The following is a 16,783-nucleotide window of genomic DNA, read 5'->3' on the forward strand; positions in this document are numbered from 1 at the left end:
AACCTCCTCTGCACCCTCACTGCTGACATGAGTCAATTATACTGATTGGCACAGACACAAGGTCAGGAAATTCTAACGGAGTTAGCTGGGGTTGCAGCCGCTGTTCTATGGGACCACTGCCCCCTGCCCCTCTCTTACCTCAGAGGGGAGCTTCAGGTCAGTTTGTTTTGAAAATCCGGGCCCTCAGCAGCAGGGAAAGAGACTGAGGAAGTCACTAAAACGGAATTATTCCTTGGCTGCTCGATCTGCTCCCTGGTGTAAACAGACCAATATGGCACCAAAATGGAAGTGGGTTTGTAAAATAAAGGGGACTTTATGAGGTAGAAATTAATCTTGGCAGTATCGCGTCAGCTGCCTATTATACACACTGCCCGACAGTCAGATCAATTGATGTCAGATTGCTGTTACAGGCAAGATGGGCGAAATGGCTGTATTCTGTGCTGTAAGAATCTCTGATTCAGAGATTAAGGCAGTGCCACAAAAAACATCAGTTTGGCATTGTTGCTTGCACACTTGCCTAATCAGGTGGTGTGGGTTCACGCCCCACTCCAGGAACTGTAAGGGGCAGGTACTCACTGGATAAACTAGTTAGGACATCAGGGGAGCTGCTGAATGCTCTTCCAGATTACATCAGCTCAGTTAATATGAGCTGTAAATTGCCACCTCAAGAACCTCAAAAGGAAAAGTGATCAAATTCTTAACAATGCTGCTGTTTGCCGAGATTCCGTGCTCTCCCTTAGATGTAAAAGCTCACTTACGATCCGATCATTGATCACTGTGGTCAACGCACTCTGCTCTCCTCGTAGACTGTACAGGTTCAGTGCTAAGCACTCAAACAGAGCCTGATTACACAACTCCAGCAGTCGGTGACCAAAACTGACATCTGCAGGAAAAAAAAAGAGGTCAGAGAGCGGGAGGTGAAGACGAATGTGAGAAAGAGGGCAAGAGCGAACGAACGAATGTGGAAGTGAATGAAATAACGAGACAGCGATGGTCTCCTCTGCCACATCTTGATGGCTCAGTGGGTCAAATCTGTGGGCAGGTCTTGGTGCGTGCTGCATTAGCCGTCTCAGCCAAGGCGATTGACCTCACAAACCCTAGGTTTGCCACTCCTGATCAACATCCATAGACTCCCGAGAAGCCTGCATGCATCAGTCTGGTGAGGACAGGATGAGGTTTATTGATCACGAAGAATAGCCTGCCAGCACTCAGAGGTACAGGAGGGCTTTGAACGCTTGTTCAAACCAGTGCCCAGCAAGAAAGCAGCATGGGTAAAAGGGGGAAAGAGGAGGAGGAAGAGAGATCAGCAAAATGAAACGAATAAACGACAACGGCAGTAAGGCAAGAAGCCAACGTGGGACGTACCAGTACACTGCAGAATGTGCGCAGCTATCCTGTTGAACTGCTCCCGTAAGAAGTCCAGGTTTGTGTGTGTTATGTCTACTTCATCCCGTACTACAACAGATGCCTAAAAGAGAAAACAAAAAAACAGGCAGCATGGTTACATCAGCCATTTATTTACAGCCAAGCTGAGCTCTACACCAGACCCCAGGCAACCAATTCCTCCTTGGCAAATAAAAAGTGACACAACTGCAAGGACAGTTGCGACATGTCGCAAGCCAGTGCATCTCTCCCTCACACTCCTTACACACTCTCCCTGCTGCCCCAATGTGAAGTGAACACACAACATTCTGTGTTCACCCTAGTGTCTACTGCCTCCTGTCCAAAACTCAAGCGAAGGTTTAAAAGCATCGAGAACACTGGAAGGATTGAAGACCTGGGACGGTGGCCTGCAGACATTGGTTTTAAGTGGACATCATTTCTTGCTGGCATACAAGTTGGTGATCTGGAGTATGTCCTTCCTGAATAGTAGCTTTGCTTCAAACAGCTCAGGGAAGAAACAGTTTATTTTATACTTACAAAAGTTTCCTGGATGTACTCCTCCAACCCATTTATCAAGACGTCTGTTGATGCCTGGAATAAAAGAAACATACATTCACATAGCTCCTCATGTCAAAGGCCCCAAATCACTTCCAACACAAAACCAGAGTATCTATCTGCACACGTCACACTTTGTAATCACCTCATCCTGCAGCTTCTCACTCCTATGTTATGCCTCAGGTACTATAGCATGCAAAGCAACAGAGAGCCAAAATCCACCACGTGCAGCAAATTAGCACAGCAACAGTTCAGCTGATTCAATCCTAGAATTAATCTAGTTAAATCAAGTGTGGTTTCAAGATAAGCACTTCAGGACATTATTCAAAACCACTGGTCAGACATTGGCTCACATATAAAGCATGGGAACATCACCACCTGCAAGTTCCCCTCCAAGTCACAAACCATCCTGACTTGGAACTATATCGTTGTTCCTTCACTGCCGCTGGGTCAAAATCCTGGAACTCCCGTCCTAACAGCACTGTGGGTGTACCTATCCCACATGGACTGCAGCGGTTCAAGGCAGCAGCTCACCACCACCTTCTCAAGGGAAATTAGGGATGGTCAATAAATGCTGGCCTGGCCAGCGACGCCCACATCCCATGAATTAATAAAAAGAAAGGGCCAAAACCTGATTAGATTCCAGTCTCTAACTCACTCCCAGGTATCCATTATTCTATATATAAACCATCTGAACCCCTCGATTAGATTCCAGCTTGTAACTCACTCCCAGGTATCCATTATTTTATATAGAAACCATCTGAACCCCTGGATTAGATTCCAGCCTGTAACTCACTCCCAGGTATCCATTATGCTATTGTTACGATCAGGTGAGAAAGGGGTCTAGGGTTCTCTCTCAGCCTTCACCTGGTCTTACCGCGACAGGGTTTTAATTTTAAACACACCGTGTTTTTAGCTCCCCCTTGGTGAATCCTTGCTCACTGCTTTCCAATTATAAGGCAAAGAAACCAGCACAAACAGATTTTCTTAGGTTTAAAGAAGAAAGGTTGAAAATAATTAAACTTAAACTCTAATTTGCTTAACGCCTACGGATACATGACGTGCCCACACTAGCATGCATAGGCGATACACACATGCAGATAGAGACAGAAAAGAGAAGATATATACAGTGGAAAGGTTTGAGGCAATATCTGAAGATGGTTTTGGTTACTAGTCGAGCTCGCTGTAGATTCCTTGATTGTAGGTAGGTGTTACTTTTCATTGGGGCTCAGTATTCTTCTTAAACCTTGTTCAGTGTAGGAGACTTTTCTCTCTTTGAGGTTCACACCTCTTCAGTGGATCCAGAAGCTGGTGAGAAAGAGATGAGAGCGGAAAGCAGAGGCTGTGGCGAGCCAGCTAGGAGAGGTCTTTTCAGTCCAGGAGCAAACAGACACTTCGAGTTCAAACTGTTTGTACAATTCAGAAAAACCCAGGTTGCCAAGCAGGCTAGTCATGTGACTAGCTGGGTTGACCACATCTGTTTGTGGACTCTCTGGTCTTAACTGACCCTGGAATGTCGCCTCTCTTTTGCCAGCCTTGTGCTTGCCTGTCCCCTTTTGTTCTTGGCGGGGGTCCCTTACAGTTCACCAGCCCTCTGCTGAAGGGTCCTCCTAACACTGGTACAGGACTTAGGGGTGCAAGTTTCATTGTAGGTTGGGCAACTTCTGTAGTACTCCACCACATCTTTGTGGAGTTTTAGCCAGTCAAATTGCTGTCTTATGCGGGCTTTGGTCTTTTGTATACCGGCATGCACAGCCACTGTAGTCTCGTGGGCTCTTAATATTTCTCTCCGGTGCCTCTGCGGCACCACTAACTGGTGAAGTACTGTCTACTCCTTGCTCTCAGATCTGTGAGGAGAACTCCATTTCCCTCATCAATAACCTCATTCTTTAAATAGTAGCAATCAGGAACTCTCTCCACTTCATGTTCAGACTGGGTAGCCTCTGCTAACTCTCGCAAATACTGATTCGGCTCGCTGAGCCTTAGCTAGGGAAAATCCATTTATTTAGTTCCCTGGGTCTCTTAACTTTCCAAAGAATGTCTCAGACAGACCTGGTTATCTGCCTGCAGTGCCAATTCAGACTCCTCTGGGGGAGCTGGTTTGATCATGGCCTGATCCACTATACATTTAGGGAAACTGCAGGGGACCGTCTCCTGCCACTGCCCTGACTCTCTGACCTCCTGCGGTCTTTCTTTCACCACTGGGGGGGGGGGGGCTACCACCTTCACCCCCACCAGATCATTACCTAGGAGCAGGTCAACCCTGTTCCCAGGCAAACTAGGAACAATCCTTACGGTCAACGGTCCTGAAACTAGGTCGCACGCCATGTGCACCCGGTGTACAGGTACAGGCATACATTGACCTCCAATACCATTCACCACCATTCTGGTGTTCCCTGCACTCTCCGGGGGAAAGGTCAGGCCTTTTCCCAGTAAAAGGGATCGAGTGGCCCCATGTCCCTGGGAATTACTAGGGGCTTGCTTGCCCCACTTGAGGGGTATGGGGTTACTTTCCCTTCAAACACAAAACCCTGATTACCATCAGGAATCCTACTGAATGTTCCTGCACTTGCAGTAATAAGCTTCCTGGGTCTCACTCTTACTGCAGTTAAAGTCACAGCTAGTTCTGCTGCACTTTCCATCAGGGTCTCTTCTTCACTGAGCGGGTGTGCCCTGATCAACCCTACATGTTTTCCCTTTAGTTTCCAGCAGTCAGCTTTTAAATGTCCTGCTTTATTACAATGGAAGCACACAAGTCTCCGGGTCTCGCTCCTGCTCATAGCACTTTCCTTTTTGGCTGTAGGAGGCCTCCTGTGTCTCCTGCTTTTCTTTCTCTCCCAGGACTGCTTGGGCTTCTATCACCTTCCCACCCTTTGTCCTTTTTGCAATTGTGGGGGTGATTAGGAAAGGTTCTCCCCGGGAAACTGACTTATAAATTAAAGCAAACTCATTGGCCAGAAGGGCCGCTTGACGGGCTCTCTGAACCCGCTGCTCCTCTACACGTGTCTTTATGGAGAATGGGAGAGTCTTTTTAAATTCCTCTAACAGAATTACTTCTCTGAGATTCTCATAGCTGAGCTGTACTTTAAGAGCCCTCAGCCACTGGTCAAAAGCCAGCTGCTTACTTCTTTCAAACTCCAGATAAGTTGGATCAACTTGCTTCTTGAGGGTTCTAAATTTTTGCCGATAGGCTTCGGGTACTAATTCGTATGCCCCGATGATAGCGTTTTTTTGTCAGTTCATAATTTGATGAACTCTCATCTGGCAACAGGGACTAAACCTCATGGGCTTTTCCAGTTAGCTTGCTTTGTAATAAAAGAGGCCAGGTCTCAGCTGGCCACTTTAGCTGCCTTGCCAGTTTCTCAAAAAATTCTTCTACATTTTCTTCACTGAATTTTGGGATCAGCTGAGCTAGTCTTAACAATTTTGTACCAAGCCCTGAATTACGCTCCTCCATATTGGCCATGCTTTCACTGGGGTTACTCTGTCTCCCCCTAGTTAACTCAAGCCGCTTCAGCTTTCTCTCTTCACATTCTTTCCGGAATATTCTTTCTCCCTCTCCTGCCTTTCATTTCCTTCTCCCTCTCCTCTAATTTAAGTTTCCTCTGTTCCAATTGTAGCTTTGCTAGCAATACCCTGTTGGGATCTACTTCTAACCCTGTTTCTGCTTCCTCAGATTCAAGGGAAAAATGGTTGTCCCCTAGTCTTAGGAGTTCAGACTTTCTAGACTTGCCACATACAGTGATCCCAGACTGCTCAGCCATTTTCCTCAACTCCTCCATAGACAGTGCTTTTAACTTATCCCAAGTTACTTCACCCTGGCTTGGGGAGCTACTCGCTTCAGTCGCAGACATGTTCATATTCAAGCACACACAAGAAAGCCTGTATTGAAATCTTGCTCTTTTTTGATTGGGAACAATTTGGCTTCCCACTTCCAATTTCCCTCATTTGTCTGTGGGTAAAATCCTAGACGAGCCCCTAAATACTATCACAACCAGGTGAGAAAAGGGTCTAGGGTTCCCTCTCAGCCTTCACCTGGTCTTACTGTAACAGGGTTTTAATTTTAAACACACTGTGTTTTTAGCTCCCCCTTGGTGACTGCTTTCCAATTATAAGGCAAAGAAACCAGCACAAACAGGTTTTCTTAGGTTTAAAGAAGAAAGGTTGAAATTTATTAAACTTAAACTCTAACTCGGTTAACGCCTACGGATACACAACGTGCCCACGCTAACATGCGTACATGATACACACATGCAGATAGAGACAGAATAGAGAAGAAATACAGTGGAAAATTTTGAGGCAATATCTGAAGATGGTTTCGGTTACTGTTCGTGCTCACTGTAGAGTCCTTGATTACAGGTAGGTCTAGCTTTTCATTGGGGCCCAGTATTATTCTTAAACCTTGTTCAGTGGAGGAGACTTTTCTCTCTTTGAGGTTCATGTCTCTTCTGTGGGTCCAGAGGCTGGTGAGAAAGAGATGGGAGCAGACAGGAGAGGCTATGGAGAGCCAGCTAGGAGAGGTCTTTTCAGTCCAGGAGCAAACAGACACTTCGAGTTCAAACTGTTTGTACAATTCAGAAAAACACAGGTTGCCAAGCAGGCTAGTCATGTGACTAGCTGGTCTGACCACGTCTGCTTGTGGATTCTCTGGTCTTAGCCGACCCTGGAATGTCTCCTCTCTCGCACAATACCCGGTGCTCAAAGTCCATTGTGGGTTAAATTGGAGCAGGCCCCTTTGTCCTTCCAAGCACTGGCTGTTGGTACGCAAAAATGTTCTTCCAGCCAAGGACCTGGTGATTTTTTTAACAAGTCCTTGCTTCACTTCAGCATCAGTTTTGAAATTTAATGTCCATATGTTGAAATTAATATGCCTCATTCTTGGCAGGTGGGGATCGAACATGACACTATATATAAACAGTCTGAACCCCTCAATTAGATTCCAGCCTGTAACTCAGTCTCAGGTATCCGTTATTCTATGAGCAAGTGAACAAAAGAAAATCTATGCGAGAGGGAGGGAGAGGATGAGCGATCGTGAATAAGAGAGCAAGGGAGCGAGCGAGCGAACGAACCCCACACTAGTGTCCCCGCTTACCCGGATGTTCTGCTCTGTCGGCTCCTGGTTGTTGAGGTACTGCTCGCGGAAGAAGCGGTTGAGCTGCGGTTGGATGCGCTGCAATGGCTGGAACTGGCCATGCAGCAACATGATCATGTCCACCATGGAGAAGTTCTGGCAAATGAGGGATAGGAGGTCGCCGAAGAATCCTGCTAAGGAGAAGAGCACTTCAGATCATCAGAACTGGTGGGGGGGGGGTGTGGGGGGGAAGACGGGAAGTGAGACAGGATTTTTGCACCTGAGGGGTAATAGGGCAGCAGAGCAAGTTACCAGGAAAGTCTGGGTTAATAGTACAAAATGGGATTGAGAAGATAGGTTGATAAAGAGACAAGTGTTACCTTTCCTCTTTCTCAGAAATTCTTGTTTTCTAGTGAATGATTAAGTAATAAAACAGGCCTTCAAGTAAACACGAAAATTTGATCCTTTTCTGACCCCCTTTCCATGACATTATGTTTTTGTGCAGGGGAGAAGTCCAAAAGGTTGTGCGTTCATGACCATTCCAATACATTGAGTGAAAATCCCTATTTATTAAACCAAACACGGCTAGTCAGCACGACAAGTGGTAAACGCACCTAGAGCTCCGTCTGCTCCTGGCTCGAAGATATTACTGGTGCCGCTGAGACGCTGGATAAAATCGGCGATGCTCTCTGTACTGCCTTGCTGTGCGTTCAGCGAGCCCATCATGGAGGACAGCACACCCTGCACCACACTGGTGAAGAACTCTGGTGTCAGGGTCTCTGCTCCCGTCTGCTGCCTGTTGCCCCTTTCCTGGTTTGGCTGCGACTGGGACGGAGGTGGAGGAGCAGCCTGAGTCGCCGGCTGGGGGGCAGCCTGAGGAGTTGGCTGGGGCACCGTCGCAGTTCCCTGAGCCGCCTTAGGACAGAAGAATAGATGACGAAAAAAAGTGAGTTAGTGCCATAAAAATAAACAGCTAAATCAAGCGTGCGGGCAACCGGTCACATTTTAACACCTTTAAGCAGTACCACGGCAGTCATTTGGTGAACGCTTGGCCAGAAGCAAGTGGACATCATGGGAGAGAGACTGGAGAGGCCGTATTGCTTTTCCCGCACACCTGATATTCGGTTCTTTTGAAGCCAACAAAACCGAATATGGAGCCGGGTGTACATTAGGAAAGCAATTCAACAGTGTCTGCTTTTGCGATACCAGCCTGCGTCTAATTCAAAAACAGCAGCAGTTCCAGATTCCCCATGACTGTCAACCAGCAGAAGAGTGTTTCCACACTTGCAATTCACGTGGAAATTGAGACGCGGTTTATGCCTTAATCACCTTGTAGCCATGTCTCTGTAGTGGTGATTAGATCTAAATCATTAAAAAAAAAATTCATTCATGGGATGTGGGCCTCACTGGCTAGGCCAGCATTTATTGCCCATCCCTAATTGCCCTCGAGAAGGTGGTGGTGAGCTGCCTTCTTGAACCGCTGCTGTCCATGTGAGGTAGGTATACCCACAGTGCTGTTAGGAAGGGAGTTCCAGGATTTTGACCCAGCGACAGTGAAGGAATGGCGATATAGTTCCAAGTCAGGATGGTGTGTGACTTGGAGGGGAACTTGCAGGTGGTGGTGTTCCCACGTATTTGCTGCCCATGTCCTTCTAGTTGGTAAAGGTCACGAGTTTGGAAGGTGCTGTCTAAGGAGCCTTGGTGCATTGCTGCAGTACATCGTGTAGATGGTACACACTGTTGCCACTGTGCGTCGGTGGTGGAGGGAGTGAATGTTTGTAGATGGGGTGCCAATCAAGCGGGCTGCTTTGGCCTGGATGGTGTCGAGCTTCTTGAGTGTTGTTGGAGCTGCACCCATCCAGGCAAGTGGAGAGTATTCCATCACACTCCTGACTTGTGCCTTGTAGATGGTGGACAGGCTTTGGGGAGTCAGGAGGTGAGTTACTCGCCTCAGGATTCCTAGCCTCTGACCTGTTCTTGTAGCCATGGTATTTATATGGCTACTCCAGTTCAGTTTCTGGTCAATGGTAGCCCTTAGGATGTTGATAGTCGGGGATTCAGCGATGGTAATGACGTTGAATGTCAAGGGGAGATGGTTAGATTCTCTCTTGTTGGAGATGGTCATTGCCCGGCACTTGTGTGGCGCGAATGTTACTTGCCACTTATCAGCCCAAGCCTGGGTATTGTCAATCATCAGTGAACATCCCCACTTCTGACCTCATGATTGAAGGAAGGTCATTGATGAAGCAGCTGAAGATGGTTGGACCTAGGCCACTACCCTGAGGAACTCCTGCAGTGATGTCCTGGAGCTCAGATGATTGACCATCAACAACCACAACCATCTTCCTTTGCGCTAGGTATGACTCCAGGCAGCGGAGGGTTTTCCTCCGACTCCCAATGACCTCAGTTTTGCTAGGGCTCCTTGATGCCATATTCGGTCAAATGCTGCCTTGATGTCAAGGGCAGTCACTCACCTCACCTCCTGAGTTCAGCTCTTTTGTCCATGTTTGAACCAAGGCTGTAATGAGGTCAGGAGCTGAGTGGCCCTGGCGGAACCCAAACTGAGCGTCACTGAGCAAGTTATTGCCAAGTAAGTGCCGCTTGATGGCACTGTTGATGACACCTTCCATCACTTTACTGATGATTGAGAGTAGGCTGATGGGGCGATAATTGGCCAGGTTGGACTTGTCCTGCTTTTTGTGTACAGGACATACCTGGGCGATTTTCCACATTGCAGGGTAGATGCCAGTGTTGTAGCTGTACTGGAACAGCTTGGCTAGGGTCACAGCAAGGTCTGGAGCACAGGTCTTGCCGGAATATTGTCAGGGCCCATAGCGTTTGCAGTATCCAGTGCCTTCATTTGTTTCTTGATATCACGCGGAGTGAATCGAATTGGCTGAAGTCTGGCATCTGTGATGCTGGGGACTTCAGGAGGAGGCCGAGATGGATCATCAACTCGCCATTTCTGGCTGAAGATTGTTGCAAATGCTTCAACCTTACCTTTTGCACTGATGTGCTGGGCTCCCCTATTATTGAGGATGGGGATATTTGTGGAGCCACCTCCTCCAGTTAGTTGTTTAACTGACCACCACCATTCACGGCTGGATGCGGCAGGACTGCAGAGCTTCGATCTGATCCGTTGGTATGGGATCGCTTCGCTCCATCGCATGCTGCTTACGCAGTTTGGCATGCAAGTAGTCCTGAGTTGTACCTTCACCAGGTTGACACCTCATTTTGAGGTATGCCTGGTGCTGCTCCTGGCATGCCCTCCTGCACTCTACATTGACCTAGGGTTGGTCTCCTGGCTTGATGGTAATGGTAGAGTGGGGGATATTTATTTATTTATTTAGAGATACAGCACTGAAACAGGCCCTTCGGCCCACCGAGTCTGTGCCGACCAACAACCACCCATTTATACTAAGCCTACATTAATCCCATATTCCCTACCACATCCCCACCATTCTCCTACCACCTACCTAGGCTCGGGGTAATTTACAATGGCCAATTTACCTATCAACCTGCAAGTCTTTGGCGAAAACCCACGCGGTCACAGGGAGAACTTGCAAACTCCGCATAGGCAGTACCCAGAACTGAACCCGGGTCGCTGGAACTGTGAGGCCACTATGCCGGGCCATGAGGTTACAGATTGTGGTTGAGTACAATTCTGCTGCTGCTGATGGCCCACAGCGCCTCATGGATGCCCAGTTTTGCATTGCTAGATCTGTTCAAAATCTATCCCATTTAGCACGGTGATAGTGCCACACAACACGATGGACGGTATCCTCAATGTGAAGGTGGGACTTCGTCTCCACAAGGACTGCGCGGTGGTCACTCCTACCAATACTGTCATGGACAGAAGCACCTGCGGCAGGCAGATTGGCGAGGACGAGGTCAAGTATGTTTTCCCCTCGTGTTGGTTCCCCCACCACCTGCCGCAGACCCAGTCTAGCAGCTATGTCCTTTAGAACTCGGCCAGCTCGGTCAGTGGTGGTGCTACCGAGCCACTCTTGGTGATGGACATTGAAGTCCCCCACTCAGAGTACATTTTGTGCCCTTGCCACCCTCAGTGCTTCCTCTAAGTGATGTTCAACATGTCATCAGCTGAGGGAGGGCGGTAGGTGGTAATCAGTAGGAGGTTACCTTGCCCATGTTTGACCTGATGCCATGAGACTTCATGGGGTCCAGAGTCGATGTTGAGGACTCCCAGGGAATCTCCCTCCCTACTGTATACCACTGTGCCACCACCTCCGGTGGGTCTGTCCTGTCGGTGGGACAGGACGTACCCAGGGATGGTGATGGCAGTGTCTGGGACATTGTCTGTAAGGTATGATTCCGTGAGTATGACTATGTCAGACTGTTGCTTGACTGGTCTGTGGGACAGCTCTCCCAACTTTGGCACAAGCCCCCAGATGTTAGTAAGGAGGACTTTGCAGGGTCGACAGGGCTGGGTTTGCCGTTGTTGTTTCCGGTGCCTAGGTCGATGCCGGGTGGTCCGTCCGGTTTCATTCCTTTTTATTGACTTGGTAGCGGTTAGGTACAACTGAGTGGCTTGCTAGGCCATTTCAGAGGACATGTAAGAGCTAATCACATTGCTGTGGGTCTGGAGTCACATGTAGGCCAGACCAGGTAAGGACAGCAGATTTCCTTCCCTAAAGGACATTAGTGAACCAGATGGGTTTTTACAACAAATCGACAATGGTTTCATGGCCATCATTAGACTAGCTTTTAATTCCAGACTTATTAATTAAATTCAAATTCCACCTTCTGCTGTGGTGGGATTCGAACCCATGTCCCCAGAGAAATACCCTGGGTCTCTGGGTTACTAGTCCAGTGATAATACCACTACGCCACCACCTACCCCTATTTACCTCTATTTGTGCCACTGGTTCACCTATCTTTTTGCAATGCTTCGCGCATTCAGATAAGGACCCTTTAATATCCTCTTTTTTTAAAAACTTCTATTCCCTGCAATGATCTTATGCGCTGATTTACAGTTTTTGTTCAACACTCCGTCCCTTTCTGTCCCATGCTGCTTGTCTTTACCCACAACACTATACTTTTCCTGCCTCAACCTCTCTCTCTCGATTTCTAAATCTCCCTTCACCTGACCCCCCCACCCCCCCACCCACACTGTTAGTTCACGACCTTATTTGCTGGCGCACTCTTAGGTTTGTACGCTCTGTCCCTTCCTGCCACACTCTGATCATTACCCTTATTGCTATCTTGCCTTCTCCTCTCTCTTTAAATTATCACATCTTCCCTCACTTGATCCCTCACCCCCACTATATAGTTTAAAGCCCTCTCTACTGCCTTAGTAATACGACTCACCAGAACACTAGTCCCAACAGTACAGCTGCCACTTTCCCCAGTACTGGTGCCAGTGCCCCATGAATCAAAACCCATTTCTCCCACAAAAATCTTTCAGCCACGCATTTAACTCTCGAATCTTAATTACCCCACACCAATTTGTTTGTGGCTCAGGAAATAATCCAGAAATCAAAAGTTCTGCTTTTTAATTTAGCCCCTAGCTGCTCATACTCCCTGTGCAGAACATCTTTTCTAGTCCTATCTATGCCATTGGTACCCAGGTGGACCACAACAACTGGATCCTCCCCCCCCCCACTGCAAGTTCCTCTCCAGCTCTGAGCAGATGGCCTGAACCCTGGCACCGGGCAGGCAACACACTCTCGGCTACAGAGAACGGTGTCTATCCAGTGACTATACTGTCTCCTACTGCCACTACACCCCTATCCCGCTTGAATGGTTTCCTGTACCACGGTCAGTTTTCTCATCCATACAAGCTGAAAGAACCTCAAACCTGTTGGACAACTGCAAGGGCTGAGGCTCCTCCACTTCTACCTTCTCGATCCGTTTACCTGCCTTGCTTGCAGTCACATCCTCCGATCTTTGACCACTGACCAAGTCAGAAGACGCTATCCTATGGAGTGTGACTGCCTTCTGGAACAAAGTGTCCAGTTAACTTTCTCCCTCCCTGATGCATCGTACTGTCTGTAGCTTGGTCTCCAGCTCGTCTACTCCGAGCCGAGTTTGGATCCACGGTTTATCCTTTGCATACGTAATAGCACCGCAGCGATACACAGAATCACACAGCACAGGACGGTGACATTCGGCCCATCATGCCCATGCCATCTCTTTATAAAAGCTATCCAATCATCCTAATCCCCCTTTCCCTTTTCCCATAGCACTGTAAATGTTCATTTCCCTTTTAAAGGAGCGATCCAGTTCCCCTTTTGGAAGCGACTGCTCACCTGCAGAAATTCTGACATTCCTTGCACAAAAGCAGGCATCCCTGGCAAGGTCACAGTGATGGTCGGCGAGCCCACGCTGGCCACTCCGCCCACGCCGGTGCCGGCTGCTCCCAGGAGGTTTCCCAGGAGCTGAGAGAACTGAACGTCGGGTGGGGCCGGGGTCTGGCCGCTGCCATCAGCCGTGGCAGAGGAGGTTGTCCCCGTGGAGTTGGTAGTAAAGGTGGGAGCTTGCCCTGCCGTGGCGGAGGTGGTGGTTGCTGAGGCGGCTGTCGTACTGCTGCCAGTGGCAGCCGAGGAGGCGCTGTCGTTAGTAGCGGGCTGGGCTGCAGGAAATGAAAGACAGAGAGAGGGGGAAGGGGGCAGAGGGAGGGGTTACGGGGGGGGCAGTGGGGGAAGAGAGAAAGGAGTGGGGGGGGGGGAAAGAGAGAAAGGAGTGGGGGGGGGGAAGAGAGAAAGGAGTGGGGGGGGGAAGAGAGAAAGGAGTGGGGGGGGAAGAGAGAAAGGAGTGGGGGGGGGGAAAGAGAGAAAGGAGTGGGGGGGGGGAAAGAGAGAAAGGAGTGGGGGGGGGGGAAGAGAGAAAGGAGTGGGGGGGGGGAAGAGAGAAAGGAGTGGGGGGGGGGGAAGAGAGAAAGGAGTGGGGGGGGGGGAAGAGAGAAAGGAGTGGGGGGGGGGAAGAGAGAAAGGAGTGGGGGGGGGAAGAGAGAAAGGAGTGGGGGGGGGGAAGAGAGAAAGGAGTGGGGGGGGGGAAGAGAGAAAGGAGTGGGGGGGGGGGAAGAGAGAAAGGAGTGGGGGGGGGGGGGAAGAGAGAAAGGAGTGGGGGGGGAAGAGAGAAAGGAGTGGGGGGGGGAAGAGAGAAAGGAGTGGGGGGGGAAGAGAGAAAGGAGTGGGGGGGGAAGAGAGAAAGGAGTGGGGGGGGGGAAGAGAGAAAGGAGTGGGGGGGGGGGAAGAGAGAAAGGAGTGGGGGGGGGAAGAGAGAAAGGAGTGGGGGGGGGGAAGAGAGAAAGGAGTGGGGGGGGGGAAGAGAGAAAGGAGTGGGGGGGGGAAGAGAGAAAGGAGTGGGGGGGGGGAAGAGAGAAAGGAGTGGGGGGGGAAGAGAGAAAGGAGTGGGGGGGGAAAGGAGAAAGGAGTGGGGGGGGGAAGAGAGAAAGGAGTGGGGGGGGGAAGAGAGAAAGGAGTGGGGGGGGGAAGAGAGAAAGGAGTGGGGGGGGGAAGAGAGAAAGGAGTGGGGGGGGGAAGAGAGAAGGAGTGGGGGGGGAAGAGAGAAAGGAGTGGGGGGGAAGAGAGAAAGGAGTGGGGGGGGAAGAGAGAAAGGAGTGGGGGGGGGAAGAGAGAAAGGAGTGGGGGGGGAAGAGAGAAAGGAGTGGGGGGGGGAAGAGAGAAAGGAGTGGGGGGGGGAAGAGAGAAAGGAGTGGGGGGGGGAAGAGAGAAAGGAGTGGGGGGGGGAAGAGAGAAAGGAGTGGGGGGGGAAGAGAGAAAGGAGTGGGGGGGGAAGAGAGAAGGAGTGGGGGGGGGAAGAGAGTAAGGAGTGGGGGGGGGAAGAGAGAAAGGAGTGGGGGGGAAGAGAGAAAGGAGTGGGGGGGAAGAGAGAAAGGAGTGGGGGGGGGAAGAGAGAAAGGAGTGGGGGGGGGAAGAGAGAAAGGAGTGGGGGGGGAGAGAGAAAGGAGTGGGGGGGGGAAGAGAGAAAGGAGTGGGGGGGGAAGAGAGAAAGGAGTGGGGGGGGGAAGAGAGAAAGGAGTGGGGGGGGGAAGAGAGAAAGGAGTGGGGGGGGAAGAGAGAAAGGAGTGGGGGGGGAAGAGAGAAAGGAGTGGGGGGGGAAGAGAGAAAGGAGTGGGGGGGGAAGAGAGAAAGGAGTGGGGGGGAAGAGAGAAAGGAGTGGGGGGGAAGAGAGAAAGGTGGGGGGGGAAGAGAAAGGAGTGGGGGGGGGAAGAGAGAAAGGAGTGGGGGGGGGAAGAGAGAAAGGAGTGGGGGGGGGGGGAAGAGAGAAAGGAGTGGGGGGGGGGGGAAGAGAGAAAGGAGTGGGGGGGGGGAAGAGAGAAAGGAGTGGGGGGGGGGAAGAGAGAAAGGAGTGGGGGGGGGGGAAGAGAGAAAGGAGTGGGGGGGGGAAGAGAGAAAGGAGTGGGGGGGGGGGAAGAGAGAAAGGAGTGGGGGGGGAAGAGAGAAAGGTGTGGGGGGGGAAGAGAGAAAGAGTGGGGGGGGAAGAGAGAAGGAGTGGGGGGGGGGGAAGAGAGAAAGGAGTGGGGGGGGGAAGAGAGAAAGGAGTGGGGGGGGGGAAGAGAGAAAGGAGTGGGGGGGGAAGAGAGAAAGGAGTGGGGGGGGAAGAGAGAAAGGAGTGGGGGGGGAAGAGAGAAAGGAGTGGGGGGGGGAAGAGAGAAAGGAGTGGGGGGGGTAGAGAGAAAGGAGTGGGGGGGGGGTTAGTGTTGAGTGGGGGGGGGGTGTGTGTTGGTGGGGGGGGGGGGTTGTGTGTTTGGTGGGGGGGGGGGTTGTGTGTTTGGTGGGGGGGGGGTTGTGTGTTTGGTGGGGGGGGGTTGTGTGTTTGGGTGGGGGGGGGGTTGTGTGTTTGGTGTGGGGGGGGTTGTGTGTTTGGGGGGGGGTGTGTGTTGGTGGGGGGGGGGTTGTGTGTTTGGTGGGGGGGGGTTGTGTGTTTGGTGGGGGGGGGGGTTGTGTGTTTGGTGGGGGGGGGTTGTGTGTTTGGGTGGGGGGGGGTTGTGTGTTTGGGTGGGGGGGGGGTTGTGTGTTTGGTGGGGGGGGGGGTTTGTGTGTTTGGTGGGGGGGGGTGTTGTGTGTTTGGTGGGGGGGGGGGTTTGTGTGTTTGGTGGGGGGGGGTTTGTGTGTTTGGTGTGGGGGGGGGGGGTTGTGTGTTGGTGGGGGGGGGGGGGTTGTGTGTTTGGTGGGGGGGGGGGGGTTGTGTGTTTGGGTGGGGGGGGGGGGGTTGTGTTTGGTGGGGGGGGGGGGTTGTGTGTTTGTGTGGGGGGGGGGTTGTGTGTTGTGGGGGGGGGGGGGTTGTGTGTTTGGAGTGGGGGGGGGGGGTTGTTGTTTGGTGGGGGGGGGGGTTGTGTGTTTGGTGGGGGGGGGGTTTGTGTTGGGTGGGGGGGTGGGTTGTGTGTTTGGTGGGGGGGGTTGTGTGTTTGGTGGGGGGGGTTGTGTGTTTGGTGGGGGGGGGTTGTGTGTTTGGGTGGGGGGGGGGGTTGTGTGTTTGGTGGGGGGGGGTTGTGTGTTTGGTGGGGGGGGGTTTGTGTTTGGTGGGGGGTGGTTGTGTGTTTGGTGGGGGGGTTGTGTGTTTGGTGGGGGGGGGGTTGGTGTGTTTGGTGGGGGGGGGGGTTTGTGTGTTTGGTGGGGGGGGGGGGTTTGTGTGTTTGGTGGGGGGGGGGGGTTGTGTGTTGGTGTGGGGGGGGGGGTTGTGTGTTTGTGGGGGGGGGGGGGGTTGTGTGTTTGGTGTTGGGGGGGGGGGGGAAGAGAGAAAGGAGTGGGGGGGGGGGAAGAGAGAGGGTGGGGAAGGAGTGGGGGA

The 16,783-nt window shown here is 51.3% G+C and overlaps 1 protein-coding gene across 6 annotated transcripts in view; it reads right to left on the reverse strand.

Moving 5' to 3' along the window:
• The window catches only part of LOC137346172 (large proline-rich protein BAG6-like), a 106,895-nt gene that overhangs the window by 11,949 nt on the left and 78,163 nt on the right, over positions 1-16,783 (reverse strand). For all 6 annotated transcript variants that reach the window (XM_068009547.1, XM_068009552.1, XM_068009550.1 and 3 more), the window contains 6 exons: positions 13,279-13,601; positions 7,624-7,924; positions 7,031-7,200; positions 1,921-1,974; positions 1,366-1,468; positions 759-883 (listed from right to left, as the gene is read on the reverse strand). In XM_068009547.1, the coding sequence (XP_067865648.1) occupies positions 759-883; positions 1,366-1,468; positions 1,921-1,974; positions 7,031-7,200; positions 7,624-7,924; positions 13,279-13,601 (1,076 nt within the window). The remainder of the gene's footprint in view (positions 1-758; positions 884-1,365; positions 1,469-1,920; positions 1,975-7,030; positions 7,201-7,623; positions 7,925-13,278; positions 13,602-16,783) is intronic.

Source organism: Heterodontus francisci, chromosome 29 (genome assembly GCF_036365525.1).
Source record: "Heterodontus francisci isolate sHetFra1 chromosome 29, sHetFra1.hap1, whole genome shotgun sequence".
NCBI classification, from domain to species: Eukaryota; Metazoa; Chordata; class Chondrichthyes; order Heterodontiformes; family Heterodontidae; genus Heterodontus; species Heterodontus francisci.